The 16,532-nt window shown below is 41.8% G+C and overlaps 1 protein-coding gene across 3 annotated transcripts in view; it reads left to right on the forward strand.

Annotated features, from left to right (window-relative positions):
• Positions 1–16,532, forward strand: part of SGCD (sarcoglycan delta) — a 756,997-nt gene that overhangs the window by 711,874 nt on the left and 28,591 nt on the right. For all 3 annotated transcript variants that reach the window (XM_044281196.1, XM_044281197.1, XM_044281195.1), the window contains one exon: positions 3,724–3,796. In XM_044281196.1, coding sequence (XP_044137131.1) covers positions 3,724–3,796 — 73 coding nt within the window. The remainder of the gene's footprint in view (positions 1–3,723; positions 3,797–16,532) is intronic.

Below are 16,532 nucleotides of genomic sequence, written 5' to 3' on the forward strand. Positions count from 1 at the left end.
ATCCTTATCATTCCAAAGGGTTCACATACTTTTTCTTGCAACTGTATATATACAATATTGGGAGTTGTTCCATAGTATACAGCATACTTAGGACTGTAATATGAACAGAGCCTATGTTGTGTTTCTTTTAAAAAGGACCTTTTACCACTCCTGACATTCCTGTTTTAATAGCTTCATGCATTCCCCATGTAATACCAATTCTGAAACATCTATTCTTATGGCTCTATGTTGTGCCATTCCTTTATTATTTCGACTAGAAGTTATGAATTAATTGCTATTAGCCTTCAGTACAACGGGGAGGTAACCAGTTGGGGGGGTGTACCTGCACAGTCTGAAAATGGAAGCACTGATTGGATAGAGTTAGACTGAGCAGGTACACCCCCCCAACTGGTTACCTCCCCTCTGTACCCTTACTGCAGACTGCTAGCAGTTAATTTATAACTTCTAGTAGAAATAATAAAGGAATGGCACAACATAGAGCCATAAGAATAGATGTTCCAGAATTGTTATTACATGGGGAATGCATGAAGCTAATAAAACAGGAATGTCAGGAATGGTGACAGGTCCTCTTTAACCAACTTCTGTTCTTCTTGACCTTCAAGAGCATTTTTGGTGACCAGACACAATTGGCATAGAACAGATTTCTCAACATGTTATATAAATATATTTATTGAAGAGATTGTTGCATGAGATTAAATTGCAATATACAGCTCATGGACAATAGTGGTGCTCTTTCTAGAATAAAGCAGCCATGCTTTTCTAATCTCATACAAACACATTTATTCCATTAGTCTGTTCTAATAGTTACCAAATAAAGAAAATGGATCTGAAGGAATAGGACACTTTGACTATTGGACTGGAATTGGATTTGATTGATCAGTCTGTCGTCCATAAACTGACATACAAGGTGATTAAAACAACTAATTTCATTCCTCATTGGAGTCGCAAGTGAAAGGATATCATGGAATGCTGCGATTTTTTTAAAGCTAGATATCTATAGACATGAATAGTTGTTGGCATCTCTTTGACCTTTCCTGCCATGAAAGTGTTAAGCTGTGAAACCAGTGGGTGGGGAGTCATGCCCCAGAGGATTTCCAATCTGTGGAAAAGAATGAAGACACCAGGCACTCCTATAGTGTAAATAATCCAAAACAAGGCAATGACAATCTATCTTCTATGCAATTACTGTTATCTCAAAGTCAGTGAGGTTAAGAAAAGACACAAGTCCATCTTGTTTAAATGGGGGCAGCTCCCGATGTGATCCTTATCATATGTGGATAGAAAGTTCGAGGAAAAAATAAATTCCTTTCTTGAGTGCTAAGCAGGGAGTCAGAAATGAGCTGGACGTGGAGAACCCTACAGAATGATTTTGACATTAGTGGATAGAAGTTTTACTCTGAAAACAGGGGAGGTCAAGACGTGTTCAGCAAGCAAGGGTGTGAAAGCTAAGAGCCTAGATGGCTTTAACACTTGATATTATCGAATTGGCAATAAAAAAAATGGATTTTAATTACTTAAAAAAATTAGGTTGATCGTCTGTATCTCCTGTGGTGAGAATCTGGCCAGTATTTTCATAGAGGTAATAAATATCCATCTAGATTATGTGATGAACCTAAATCAGTGGCATATCTTTAATAGAAGTAGACCATGCAGCTGCTATGTGGCCAGGGGGCCCTGAACATTTTTCTTTTTTAATGCCCGGCTGGCCAAGCAGTGAGAACAAGCTAGAGTAGCCTGTCCTTCCTGTCTTAGGAGACAAGTGTTCAGTCGAAGGAGTCCAAGGTAGAATGGCAGTCGCCAGGGTACAAAGGGACCTGCTTGGCTGTGATGGTTATGGCGGGGGTGATGATTGTCTGGCGGGGTGCAGTCAGACCTGAGACTGTGCAATCAGGAGTGCTCAAACTCAATTGGGCCATTGTTTGTCTTGCTAATAGGGTGGCCATATATAGATGAAGAGGGGGCCCTGGGGGTTACTATTGAATTAATAACAGGGCAACACCCCACCCCCCGTTGTTCCTAGAGGCTCATTTGTGTATATTAAAACTTCATTTTTCTAACACAGATACCTTGAGCTGCCAAGGGCACATTCAACAGATCATCCAGTTTCATAGGTACAACTTTTCTGACAGGTGCCCTTTAATACAGAAATTATGTTGGAAACTGAACAACTTGTCAACAAAGAACAAAGAATACCTTTTTATTTGCTGAAACTATAATATCCCTTTAAGGCCAAAGTCTAAAATATGAATCAATCAGTGGCATAATCAGGATTTATATACTGCATAGCTAGAGTCACTCTGCTTTGTGTCTAGTTAGACCACAATCACAACTAGTAAAAAAAAAAGTGTAAGCATGTCTAATAAATCTCTGAAGTAATCAATTATCATCTTTCTGATTTCAAAGTACTACAGAATCATTAAAGGGAATCTTTCAGCAGTTTTGACCATATAAAACTCTTTCTAGCACTAGGTAGGGGCTGGGGAAAGCAGGACAATCATGCCTTTTGTGGAACTATTGTCATAAGCAGTAGTGACAATATGAGGTTTTATTCTGCCAAGTGCTGCCCTGGGCGGTGCTTCACTGTGAATTGCTCTCTGCATTGAGCTGCTTCACAGCCTTTCCCTTCAGCTTTTAGTAACAGTTGTAGTATCCAACCAGGAGACCACTACAGCTGTCTCTCAGAGCAGAGTAAAAGGGCTGTGAATCAGAGAGAATTTCATGGTGAAGCTCTGACTTCTGGGCAGCATTTGGCCGAATAATACTTCATATTCCCACTACTCCTAATGACAAAGGTGCCACAAAAGGCAAGATTGTCCTGCTCTCCCCAGCCCCTACCTAGTTCTGTCAACAGTTTAACATGTTAGAAGTGCTGAAAGATTCCCTTTAATCTGAATAAATGTTGTTTATGTCCATAGAAATTGGGGGGCTCACAATCATGATTCCCTATAACTATGTCTTTGGATTGTGGAAAGAAACCAGAGAACCTGGATTAAACCCACACAGACACAAGGAGAACATACAAATTCCATGTAGATCTTGAGGTTTGTCACATTTGAATTCAGGAATCCAGTGCCAGTCACTCTGCTATCTATATATTACACAAAACAGTAAATATAGGCACTCACGTATTTCCACCAAAGAGGCAATTTGACTCTAATTTAACCCACCAAAATACTCATAAGCCTCCAGTTTACAAATAATTAGTACTTTATTATATTCAATAAAGTACAAATTATTTATAAACTGGAGGATTATGAGTATTTTGGTGGGTTATATCTATATATTAGCAGAACACCTACTGTGTCCGTCTCCCATACCATGTAGATTGTAAGCCCTCACGGGCAGGTCTTGTTTATGATAAGTGCAATTGTCTGTATTATGTATGTATACCCCTTTTCATATGTACAGCGCTATGGAATGAATGGCGCTTTAATAATAAATAATAATAATAACATAATGATTTTGGTAGAGTCTACCAACTACTACCAAGAATGTAACGTCTATGGAGTACGGTAGGTCCTCACATAGGGGGTTTCCTTATTAATGTTAAGGCTTGCACGTTGAAAATGGTGGTTATTGTTGTCTGAGCTACTACAAGTCAGTCACTGACGAGAATAGAGGAAAATGGTCAGCTATTTCTTACTACTGCACGTGCTCTATTTTCTATATGGCAATGGCTAGAACTCATTCTCAAGCCTGTTGTATATTTCTTTTTTTGTGCAGGTGCAGAAGGAGCTGTATTCCCAGCATCTCTTGAGACACCTTATGTTAAGGCTGAACCATTCCACCACCTACGGTGAGTAAGAAGAGATTTGGTCACTGAAAGATATCATGTATCATTCAAATCTGACCCCTATATCAGTTTAAGTGATGTAAGGAAATATTTTTTTAATATCTTAATTTTTTCATAACGTGTCACATAATTAATGCTGTGCTTATTGGGAGATTTAAACCCCTAGCTACACCCCTGACCAGTGGTGTAGCTAGAAATGACTGGGCCCTACAGCATATTTTTGAATGGGGCCCCCCTCCCCCAGTAATTTTTTCGCAACCCCTTCCTTTTATGCCACCCCCATTCCTGTGGCTAGTAAAGATCGCTCTCTCAGACCAGGCCCGGCAGCTGTTCCATCCGTCTATACTGCCACTGTATATTATTTCATTGTGTAATACTGTTGAGGGGGCCCTGAGAAAATCTTTTAGTCCTCCTCCTCCTGGATGGGCCCCTTCTGGTTCAGGGCCCCCGAATCAGCCACTTCCCCTGCTTTGCTTCCCCTAAAGCTGAGCCCCTGCCCCTGACACACAACTCTTTATCCTGCCCCTCAGCTTAAAGTGATTGTCCAGCGTTTTATAAGTGACGGCCTATCCTCAGGATACGCCATTGCTAGCCGGTCTGTGGTGGTTCGGCACCCCTTACCCTCGCCAATCAGCTGTTCTGTGTACCACTGTCACTGCAGTGCTGCTTACATTGAGTTCAATGGGAGCAATCCTGCAGTGGCAAGTTCTGTCCATTACAATGTTGACGATGCAATGTGTTTCCAACGTTGACGGAGCTACACGCAAAAGCTCATCAACAGGGGTGCCAATCAGCTGGTGATGGCCTTTACTGATGATAGACCATCACTTAAAAAAGTCTGGACAACCCCTTTTACAGTCCACCGGCCAAAAGTACCTGAAGTACAAGATTCAATGACTCCATATTCACCGTTACACTTTGGAATAAATAAAGGGTTGCAAATATAATTTAGGCCTCATGCAAATGACCATATTATAGATCTGTATTGTATTGGATCTCATCTGTTATATGGCACCCATAGTAATCCATGTACCTCCAATTTCACGGAGGGAAACAGAGGGGTTTTTCATATGGAATCTGTGGAAAATCGAGGCATACAGGAATGTTTCTAAAGGAAGAATATGGTGCTTACAGGTTGACATTTTTGCTGATGCCAACATGTGTGCCAGAAAGCTATCCTGTGCATAATCTCAGATCTATGAAAGTGAGTTCACCCCATCTGACCCAAGTTAGGGCATGTTCACATCTGCATTGGAGGCTCCATTAGGAGCCTCCATCATAGGGTTCGTCGAAAATAGATGCATGTAGGACTTTTTTTTTCTGCTAAACAAATGTTCTCCTGAACAGAAACCGAACGGATTCCATTCTAGTCCATGGTTTTGTTACGTCGGTTATGTGCCAAATCCAAGACTTATATTATTTCTGTTGTTCTGCTTCTATGACAGAGCAAAACAGAAAATAATAGCACTGAGCTGAACATCCTGGGCCTTTATTTACACTAAGTAAAATATGCCAGTGCAGTTAAGATCACTTTCTTTCTGAACTGCCTACCGGAATGTAGTTTTGGTGGTACCCAACTGGGCCAACATTGTGCTATAGCCTTTGCAACCACAATGCATCACATCCAAGACTAGAGGATGGCAACGAGACATGCAGCACCTTCTGTGTTTTGCATAAATACCTATAGGACACGGCACACCCCAAGGAAAAGAAAATCCAAAAGTATGGATCTTTTCTCCTTCCTTCATTCTTGTGCATCCTAAAGATAAGCACCTGAGATAAACATCACAGTCTTGTTTGAGAGCTACTGTTGGTGTCTGGCCAGCATTGAGGTGAAGTGTCACAGAGCCCCTGTTGCATCTGTAGCTATACAAAAAATTGGGATTTCTGTGATTTAAAACTAATTGTATGCACTTTTATTTTTTTATTTAGAGCAATATTTTAGCAGTACAGATCCCACTGTTATTAATGGTATGCTTTAAAAACACCCTCATTTCCAGCAGAGACCTATGTGTTCTCTGATAACTGATTCTGACAGATATTTGGATAACATTCTTCTGAGACCAATATTTCTGTGATACGGGAAGCTACCAGAGCGTCTCCTAGTGAAGTACTTACTGTATGTGACTAGTATAGAAAATAAAGGCATAGCCTGTACAAATATACATACATGGAAAGTGCTTAAAAAAATTTTTAAGACACTATCGCCCCCTAGTGGTAAAATATAAAAATGAAAGACTGTATGTGCTGTATTTAATTGTATGTTTGGCATTGCTTTCTGTAATAATACACTAATTATTAGTCTAGACAGCAAGTTCTACCACACATTGATATGCTCATAGGCAAGCAGAATGTGTAGGATTCAATGCATTGCCCATGTGCAATATGAACCGATCTGTAACATTTCATAGCCATTAATGGAAATCGCATATGAATGTTTCCATTGACATCCAAGGGGAGAGAAAAATAAAACTAGGTATAACATGTACACACTCCAGAATGTCCTGTCTCATGTTAGTGTCTTCATGTGTCTGAACAACGTATTCATGATATCTTTAGTTGTCTCCATCCATAATTTTGTTGGCCATCAAGCACCTTTTCTAGTGTATTAGGTCTATGACCAAAGTAAGATGGTTTCACACAGCAGCTTGTAAAAAATGCCACCATTTTGAGCCAAACTCATGAATGAATTAATAAATGAATAGAAAATATGAAGGAAGGAATTAAGCCAACCTTACACTGACAGCTATTGCCCCCAGTATACACATGCATGTGCCGCCATGCAAGCATGTGTTGTGAATAGTGTTGATCACGAATATTCTAATCATTAATTTTTATCGTGAATATTGTCACTTCGAGAATTTTCAAAAAATCTAGAATTTAGTGCTATATCTTCGTAATATTCTAGATTTTTTTTCATCAGTACGCGAGATCCCTCACTGCTTCTTGCTTGTGGGCCAATGAGAAGGCTGCAATATCTTTGACTGTAAGAGTAGTGTTCATCGCAAATTTTCCAATTGCCGATTTTCACAATCAAGAGAATGATGACTGGAGATCACGAATTCTCGAATTCATGAATATACAACGAATATTCGCCCAAATATTTGCAAAATATTGAATATTCAAATTCGAATATTGCCCCTGCCGCTCATCACTGGTTGTTAAAGGCAGCAGGAAGAACACTGTTATTAAACACTTCTGACTATATCATATCTCTCTAAGAACAATAGGATTGGGCATGTTGAAATCCAACATGACATACCCAACCCTTATGTCCACCAAAATCTGTCACAGGAGAGTTGGGAGACAAACTGATCTTGGTAATCAGTGGATTTTGCCAATGTACACATAATGTGTAAGGCCAACTTTAAACTTTACTTTTATTCAGTATCAAGTTTGAGCACCATTCATGCATTTACACGGTTTGGCATGCTATCAGTTAGGTTGTCTGAGGAATGTCCTGCCACGCTGAATGCACTTGGGCACGCAAATCATTAAGATCCGCTGGTGGCATATCCCTTTGCAATTGCTGACCAATGACTTCCCAGATGTGCTCTATGGGATACTAGAGTCCAGAGTAATTGTAGGCCGTGGTAGCACATTTAGGCTAATCAGGCTGCTTGGAACATGCAGCCTGACATTGTTCTATTGAAAAATGACGAATGGGACACTTTTGAGAAATGGCCACACCAGTGGTTCCATGACCAAATCAATATAATGCCAATCTGTTAGTGTACCTGAAATTAAGGCTAGAGGGGTCCAGATATCAACCCACACCATACTCCAGTGTGACATTCATGAAGGACTCTTTATGACTTTGCCCACATGTTTTTCAGACCAATCTCTGGCTATCATTGCATCCCAGACAAAATCAGAACTCATCACTGAAAAGGAAAGACCTCCATTCCAGCCTCCATTGCCATCTTGCTGTGCACCATGATAGCTTTTGATAGCGGTGGCGTCAAGGGAACACCTGTAGCTGTATGTCTGGCATGTAGTCCAATGTCATGCAAATAACTTCTTATGGTTTGTTTAGACACCGTTTACATTTGGTCAGGGAATCCTGTTTATGGATAATGGTACCTATGCTATTAGCTGCCATTGCAAATAAGGATCCTGTCCAATCCTAGAGATAAGCATTGTAAAAAGTATCTGCTCCTCTCCCCCACAGTTAAATTGAAAGTACATGCCCATCTGCCTCAACAAGGTGATATATCACCGCATGACTGGGATAAGCAATCGGAGCAGTAATGGTGGCCATACTGATGTTTGCTAAGCTTTGCCAGAAACAGATAAAAATGAGAAATGGATGAAGATAATATTTATAGAGGTTTTCCTTGAATCAACACATATCCTTTTCCAGAGGATAGTGGATAAGTGTCCGATTGCTGGGGTCGCACTATTAGTACCCTACCATGTCTCCTGTTTAAATGGAGTCCTAGTGGTCAGATAGTTATCTTTCTCCTGTGATAGAGCATACCTTTTGATTCCACTTTAACAATTTATAAAAAGCTCCAGGACTATTGTTTTCTATTTTAGGTGGAAATGTTCTAACAATTTAAAAAAAGCTCCAGGACAATTTTTTTCTATTTTAGGTGGAAATGTTCTCTTAATAGTAATTAAATGACTGATGTTTTATCGATCAAATCCATTGAAGAACATCTTCTATAGGCAAATATAAAATATACAGAAACAATGCGACTCATTATAAAATGCAGAGAAATTCCCACTGATGAAATTTATGGCATCTACATCTCAGTTGCCTATAAATAGATTAACACCAGTTTCAAACCCTTGTCTTCTGACCCTTCCATGTAATTAATCTGATCTCAAAGGCAACCATTTAAAAAAAATCCCCCTGCTCCTACGACAATCTCAACATTCAGTTATTCATGCCGCTGCCTCCCATGTCCTCCACAGAGATTGAAATGTTATCCCGTGATTTATTCTTTTTAATTAGGAGCTTTCACCATTTCATTTGAATGCCTACTCCACTCCATGCCTCCATTTCCGAATGGCAAATTGGAGGCTTAGTAATTATGTATTGTTAAGTGCTAGAAGATTCATTGCGCCAAGTTAGGAAACTCAAAAGTCAATGGGGTCAGCTGACCTCGGATGTCACAAACACAGCAGGCACTAGTCATATCCTATGGATTTTTATACATTATATAGGACACCATTTAACCTCATAACGTTGGAAGTTTAGGATATGTCAAGTTAAAGAGCTGACCACTTGAAAACCCTGCATGCTCAATCACCACTCTATTTTTTGGGGGGAATTTGGACCACTATTCTCAGAATCAGTAGGGTTCCCAATGATCAGACAGCCACGAATCATATGCTTGTTCCTTATCGGGGATAAGAGATAGGTTTTCATCTTGGTACAAACCTTTTTATACAGGCTTCCCTGGTGGTCTAGGGTATGGAAGAGGACAATACATGTTTACCTAGTGATCTTCTATAGTGGAGAGGTTAATGTCAGCTTCCATGGTGGTCTGGGGTAATGGATGAATTAGTGTCAGCTTCCTTGATGTGAAGACTATGTGAAGTCAGCATAAACTGGTGACAGATACCCTCAGCAAAATGCTGTGCTAAGATCTAGAATTGACCCAGTTGTTTGGGGAAAATCAGTATTGAGCAGCTCCAGCATGAACCAAGAGCTGTAGTCCAATCTGTACACTGCACTCATTTGGGAGTCCTCATTTAAGAGCTCCTATTTGTTGCTGCCCCTTGCTGCTTTTTACTATAGGAAGAAGCAGGGAGCACTATGTCCTATGTCTCATCCCTTCAATGAAGACAAAGTGCAGAGGAAAGACAAAACTTTAAGGCACTTTACAGGGTTAATATTTTATGTTAAAAAAATAGCAAAAGATTTTCTTACAATCACAAGAGAGCTCATAAAATTGGTTTACTCTAATTATTACTAAGAAATGTGTCATAGCTGCCGTTCTTTTTGATGTGCACAGTAGGAATCTTGTGATATTTATTAGCGGTAATACAGTCACAAAATAAAATCTCCTGGTGTATCTGGAAGTGGGAACCATTATCTTTTTCTAATAATAATAACGATACCGCGCTCTGAAGCTTAGCTAGAATAGTACTGTGGGAGTGGTGGGGTTATGCGATATGCTATCCACCGTAATGTACACAGGTTGGTAACCATGTAACTATCTCATATACAGATGGTTTACCTGTATGTACATTGGTTGATTCCTGCTTGGCGCAGATGTCACGTCTCACTGAGATCAGGGATCACTGATATCGCTGATGCCAGAGTCCGGGATATAAGTTTGTATGTAGTCCGCTATTTAGCGTGCTGCCTAGCGCCCGGCTGGCGACGCGATGCTGCAACCGGTAGGAGTTTAGCAGTTTTTGCGTTGCTCCTGCACCTAGAGGCTCCCGTCTCCCACCTTAAAGGGAACCTGTCACCGGGATTTTGTGTATAGAGCTGAGGACATGGGTTTCTAGATGGCCGCTAGCACATCCGCAATACCCAGTCCCCCTAGCTCTGTGTGCTTTTATTGTGTAAAAAAAACTATTTGATACATATGCAAATTAACCTGAGATGAGTCCTGTATGTGAGATGAGTCAGGGACAGGACTCATCTCAGGTTAATTTGCATATGTATCAAATCGTTTTTTTTGCACAATAAAAGCACATAGAGCTATGGGGACTGGGTATTGCGGATGTGCTAGTGGCCATCTAGCAACCCATGTCCTCAGCTCTATACCCAAAATCCCGGTGACAGGTTCCCTTTAAGTCACGCCTTCCAAGTGTTGATTGAGAGGGCCAGGCATCGTTCGCATCCTTCTGCCTTCCCTGTGCCCTGGGGAAATCTTGCGTTGTTCAGTATTCTGCACAGGCGCGGTGAGGGAAGGACACTCGCAGGCTGCCAGCTTCCTCACCGTGCCTGCGCAGAATACCAAATGGCACAGTGGTGCTGCTGCTGCCTGAAACAACAAATAACAAAGCACTTTACAGAAAAGAGCTTTGTTATTGGTCGCTTTGAGCAGGCTGCCAGAGCATTAGGTGCACCGCTTTGAAGATGTGGAGGAGGAGGCTCCTGCAGTGGCGCGTGATCTTCCCCCAGACGCGACCGGCGGGGTAAGCAGCTTTGCTGGGCAGTGAGCTCTGAGATCCCCGTCGATCCTTATAACGAGCAGTGTGAAGCTCTCAGAAGTGCGGTGCTTCTCCTCACTGCTGAGCCCTGCAGTGAAGACAGTCTCAATATAAAAGTCTATGGGACGTCTTCATCGTCGTGATCATCAGTGAGGAGAAGCAGTGCTCAGATTCCTTGTTATAGAGATTAGCAGGGTTCTCAGAGCTAGGACCCGTGCTATCAACACTGTGCATGTCAACAGTGAACAGTGTCAAAAAAGTGTTGTAAATGTATAATGTTGGACAGGGGGGCCTTCCTAGGGGTTCAGAGCTCCTGGGGGTGGCGGTCTGGATTGAATGTAGGCAGGCTATTATAGCTAAATGATAAAGTACATGGAAGATATACTATATTGGACTGTAGTATTCCAGTTAATTTGCCGGGTTAGCACTTTGCGATAAATAAGTGGGTTTTGGATTGCAGTTTAGGCACTTGGTCTGTAAGAGGCACTACATGGGGGAGGTGTTATCAGTGACTGACAGTCTTCTGTGTATATACTTTTATATAGAGAATGCTATCAATCACTGATAACACCTCCTCCCTGTACTGAGGGCTGTTCATGGGGGTGGGGTTAAGTTGTAACAGCAAAAATAGATCTTACTGAATCTTTTCCCATAAAACTATATATCAATCTGCTCAGCTCTTACTGTTGGATTATATGGCACTTGCAGATTGTATTGCAATTTGTGGTGCAAGGTTTCCTTTAAATTACTAATCCCTTTCTGCACCTTGAATATATGGCGCTGGCATTCATGTAGTGAGTGCACAGCGCTGTACTGTGCTTTGATCCACAAGTGGCTAGAGAGAGGAGGCTCCCTCTCTTACCCTATTGTTCCCCCCCCCCCCCCCCTTCCCCAGTTCCCCAGAGGTTGCTAAGGCAGTCAGAGGGTCTAACCATGGTATATTTACATTTGATTTACTCCTCTGCAGTTGTAATGTATATATTAATGTTTTTAACATTGCTATACCAATAAATAGTCCAGCATTCATGATTTCCTTGGAGTGATAAGTTTTCTTATTATCTACTTTCAGGTAACTTTTTACTGCCTAAATAAAGTACGTTAAAATTGTCTTTATTAAATTATATATTAAAATTATCTGCAACACATTAGGCTTAGTAGGGTGAAATGGGATATCCCAGACTAATGATGCTGATCCCTAAAACTCATCCCTACCACTAGAACTCCCAATTGTAAGGAGTTAATAATATACGGCGTGTTCCTTTATAGGTTTGGGGTATATGGTAGGCTCCCATACATAGGCACCTGATTGAAACAGTGGGTGAATGTGTCAGGTCTCCAGTAGAAGAGACTCTGCACATCACACAGTGTCAGGTAGCACTACTAGGATAGCCCAAATCCCAATCAATGGGGATATCGGAACAGGCCGTGGGCTTTTATAGTCAGCAAGTCAATCTGTAGTTGTTATCACAGCATTTGATTGCTCGACGCGTTTCTCTTATCCAACTTGTTAGTTGGTTCATCAGGAGCAAACAGCTGAAGCCTCTGTTATCTCCGCATGTCACCCTCTCACACAGGGTGCATTACAGAGCAGCAAGAGGCCTCAGGGATCATCTGACTAGATGTTGAACTAAATGCAATTGATGTAATGCATATAGCCCTATGTCACACATTAAATTCACTGTCACCGTTTTGATTTACTTCCCCTTACACTGGGGACAACGGTCACTTGATGAACTAAGTGTTTTGAACGGAGAGTGCTGGACGCCACTGATGGCGTGCGTTCAGCAAAGAGCCCTCGGCAATATGGCCGTGACCCGCGCGTAGCACGGGCTTGTTTAAATGGAGGAACCACCTCCCATCCATGAGGCGACACTGCCGGTGCCCAATCCGGAGCAGAGCGCGTCATCCGGCCGCGCATTGTTTATCCCGTCGCGGCCGGATGACGCGCATACCATCTCGTCATCAGCAAGGGACTGTGGAAGCTACCGCTCCACCCACTTCTCCGCGTCATCCATAGGGGAGGGGAGAAGCCAATGACTGATGTCTTCTCACTTATACTGCATTGTTAAAGCAGAAATGAGGACATATAGTTGTTCTGTAAAGATTGCTCTGGTTTAAAAACGCCAGAGGACATTAATAGTACAAAAATGTATGGCCAGTATTATGAATCTCTTCAATATTATAATTAATACAGGAGGGTGATCTCCCATATCAAATTACAATATAATAACAGCATTTCTGGAAAGGAAATGTATATACAGTAATACCAGATTAATCCAGCATAGCAGATCCAGTATATTAATCGGATCTGAAGGATCTCAAAATGGCAAATATATCACTCCTCAAAAGATGTTAAAAGAGTGATATTCTCAATTAGAGATTACTCAATAAAACAGGCGAAGGAGATAGTGTCATTGAGGCCATTGGGTTTCACAGTGTTTAGAACAAATGTCCACTGTGCCTCTTTTTTGAGCAACAAAGTGTCGATGTCACCTCCCCTCGGTGGTGGCCGAACATGTTCTATACCTTGGAATTTAAAACAATCCAGATTGCCAGGATGGCAGGTGGCTACATGTTGTGCTATCGGGGTGTCTCCTGAGTTTTTAATTTTTAGGAGATGCTCACCAACACGCCTCCTAAATTCGCGTTTCGTTTTGCCTGTATATTGAATACCACAGATGCAGGTGGCTAAATACACCACTCCAACTGTTCTACAATTGATAAAGGACTTGATAGCATATTCATGTCCTGTGATGGAGCTCCTGAATTTTGTACTTTTTAAGACAGCTTTACAGGCGACGCAGCTCCCACACTGATAGGTACCCTTAGGTTTGTTGGTTCCCAGCCATGTTACATCTCTGGGACTGGTAAAGGCACTATGAACCAGTTTGTCCCTGATGTTTCCCCCTCGTCTGTATGTAATCATGGGGCTACTGCCTATCAAATGACCAACATCCGGGTCAGTTTTCAAAATATCCCAATTATCAGTGAGGAGCTTGCGTATCTCCCTGCTTGCTGTGTCATAAGTACCAATAATTCGTATCTGTGGCTCATCAGATGTTCTGTTCCTCGGATGCAACAGCTCCTCTCTATTGCATGCTGCTGCATGTTGATACGCCTCCTTCAAAATTGCTTTAGGATAGCCTTTATCTGTAAACCGTACTTTAAGGTCATCAGCCGAGGCCTTAAAGTCGGACCATTGGGAACAATTACGTCTCATCCTGAGATATTGTCCCTTTGGGATGCCCTTCTTGAGTGGTTGGGGGTGTCCACTCTCCCATCTCAAGAGGGCATTCGTGGCCGTTGGTTTACGGAACACCTTGGTTGCAATATGACCCGAAGGGTCAATCTCAATCATAAGATCCAGAAAGGTAAGTCGTTTTTCATCAATCTCTGATGTAAAAAACAAACCAAGAGAGTTGTTATTTAGTCTCGAAACAAAATTCACAAACCCCTCCTTCGTGCCTCTCCACAAAATGAAAACATCATCAATGAACCTCATCCATAATAGTATGGATGAGGTCCATTGTTCCATTTCCTCGTTGAAGACAACCTCCCTCTCCCACCAGCCCAGGTAGAGGTTAGCAAAAGTAGGAGCACATGGGCTCCCCATCGCCACCCCCCTGAGCTGGCGGTAGAGGGAACGGTCAAACAAGAAAATGTTATGATGTAAAATAAAATTCAACAAAGTGATCACAAACTCATTGTGTTCACGATATTGTGATCCCCTTTCCAGTAAGAACGCATTTACTGCGTCACAGCCTTGTTTGTGTGGAATGGAGCTGTATAACGCTTCCACATCCAAACTGGCAAGTAGGGTATCTTTTTCACATCTGATGTCATTAAGCCTTCTGAGGACGTCCATCGAATCTCTCACAAAGGACGGTAGACTAGACACAAAGGGTCTCAAAATTTGATCAACATAAATACTTATTTTTTCCGTAAGGCTACCTATACCCGACACTATCGGCCTCCCTTTTAGGGGTGTAGTCCCCTTATGTATTTTAGGTAAACTATAGAAGGCCGGTAGTGTCGGGCAGGCAGGCATAAGATATGCCAATTCGTTTGCACTTATCAGCTTACGCCATTTTGCCCTACTGAGAGTCTGGCCTAATTCTCTTTTATAGGCCTCAAGGGGATTGTGATCCAATTTTGCATAGCAGGTTTTATCGTCAAGAATCCTCATGCACATCTGAACATAACAGCTGACATCTAAGACAACCACATTGCCCCCCTTATCTGAGGGCTTGATGACAATAGTGGTATCTTGCTGTAGCTGCATCAATGCCAGCTGTTCTTGCTCAGACAAATTTTTAGGATATGGATTCTGAACGTGTAGTGATCTTAAACGTTCGGTGACGACAGTGAGAAAGACATCAAGGGGTGAATTGTTGGGTAGCGGAGGAAACTTTCTTGAAATGGGTTTCAGGTCAGTAAATGGTCCTTCCCCTAGATTCCTCTCGCTTTCCATCAGTAGATCAGCAAGCAATCTCACATCAGGAAGGTCATCTTTATCTATACCCAGTTTATCACATTCCTCCTTATCATGGGTGCAGAAAAACTTTTTCCATTTTAGTTTTCTGATAAACAAATTAATATCCTTCACCCATGTAAAAGGGTTAAATTTACACTCAGGGACAAAAGATAAACCTTTACTTAAGACTGTCATTTCCGCGACTGTCAAAGTCCGTTTAGAAAGGTTAATAATTTGTGAAGTGTCCACTAGTTCGCACCTCTTGTTTTGCCTCTTCTGTTCCTGAGCGAGTAATCGCTTGTGAATTGGGTCGGTTCCAGGGAACCCAAAGGAGTCCCTAAAAAACCACCTCGATGTCCTCTACCACTGCCGTCACGAGCCCTACCGCCTCTACCTCTACCCCTACCTCTGCCTCTTCCTCTACCTCGTCTACTTGGGTTTGAGCCAGACCCAAGTTCAGGATCTGTTTCGTATTCAGAGGATAGGCAGTAGCCCCATGATTACATACAGACGAGGGGGAAACATCAGGGACAAACTGGTTCATAGTGCCTTTACCAGTCCCAGAGATGTAACATGGCTGGGAACCAACAAACCTAAGGGTACCTATCAGTGTGGGAGCTGCGTCGCCTGTAAAGCTGTCTTAAAAAGTACAAAATTCAGGAGCTCCATCACAGGACATGAATATGCTATCAAGTCCTTTATCAATTGTAGAACAGTTGGAGTGGTGTATTTAGCCACCTGCATCTGTGGTATTCAATATACAGGCAAAACGAAACGCGAATTTAGGAGGCGTGTTGGTGAGCATCTCCTAAAAATTAAAAACTCAGGAGACACCCCGATAGCACAACATGTAGCCACCTGCCATCCTGGCAATCTGGATTGTTTTAAATTCCAAGGTATAGAACATGTTCGGCCACCACCGAGGGGAGGTGACATCGACACTTTGTTGCTCAAAAAAGAGGCACAGTGGACATTTGTTCTAAACACTGTGAAACCCAATGGCCTCAATGACACTATCTCCTTCGCCTGTTTTATTGAGTAATCTCTAATTGAGAATATCACTCTTTTAACATCTTTTGAGGAGTGATATATTTGCCATTTTGAGATCCTTCAGATCCGATTAATATACTGGATCTGCTATGCTGG

Source organism: Bufo gargarizans, chromosome 2, assembly GCF_014858855.1.
Source record: "Bufo gargarizans isolate SCDJY-AF-19 chromosome 2, ASM1485885v1, whole genome shotgun sequence".
In the NCBI taxonomy this organism is placed as follows: domain Eukaryota; kingdom Metazoa; phylum Chordata; class Amphibia; order Anura; family Bufonidae; genus Bufo; species Bufo gargarizans.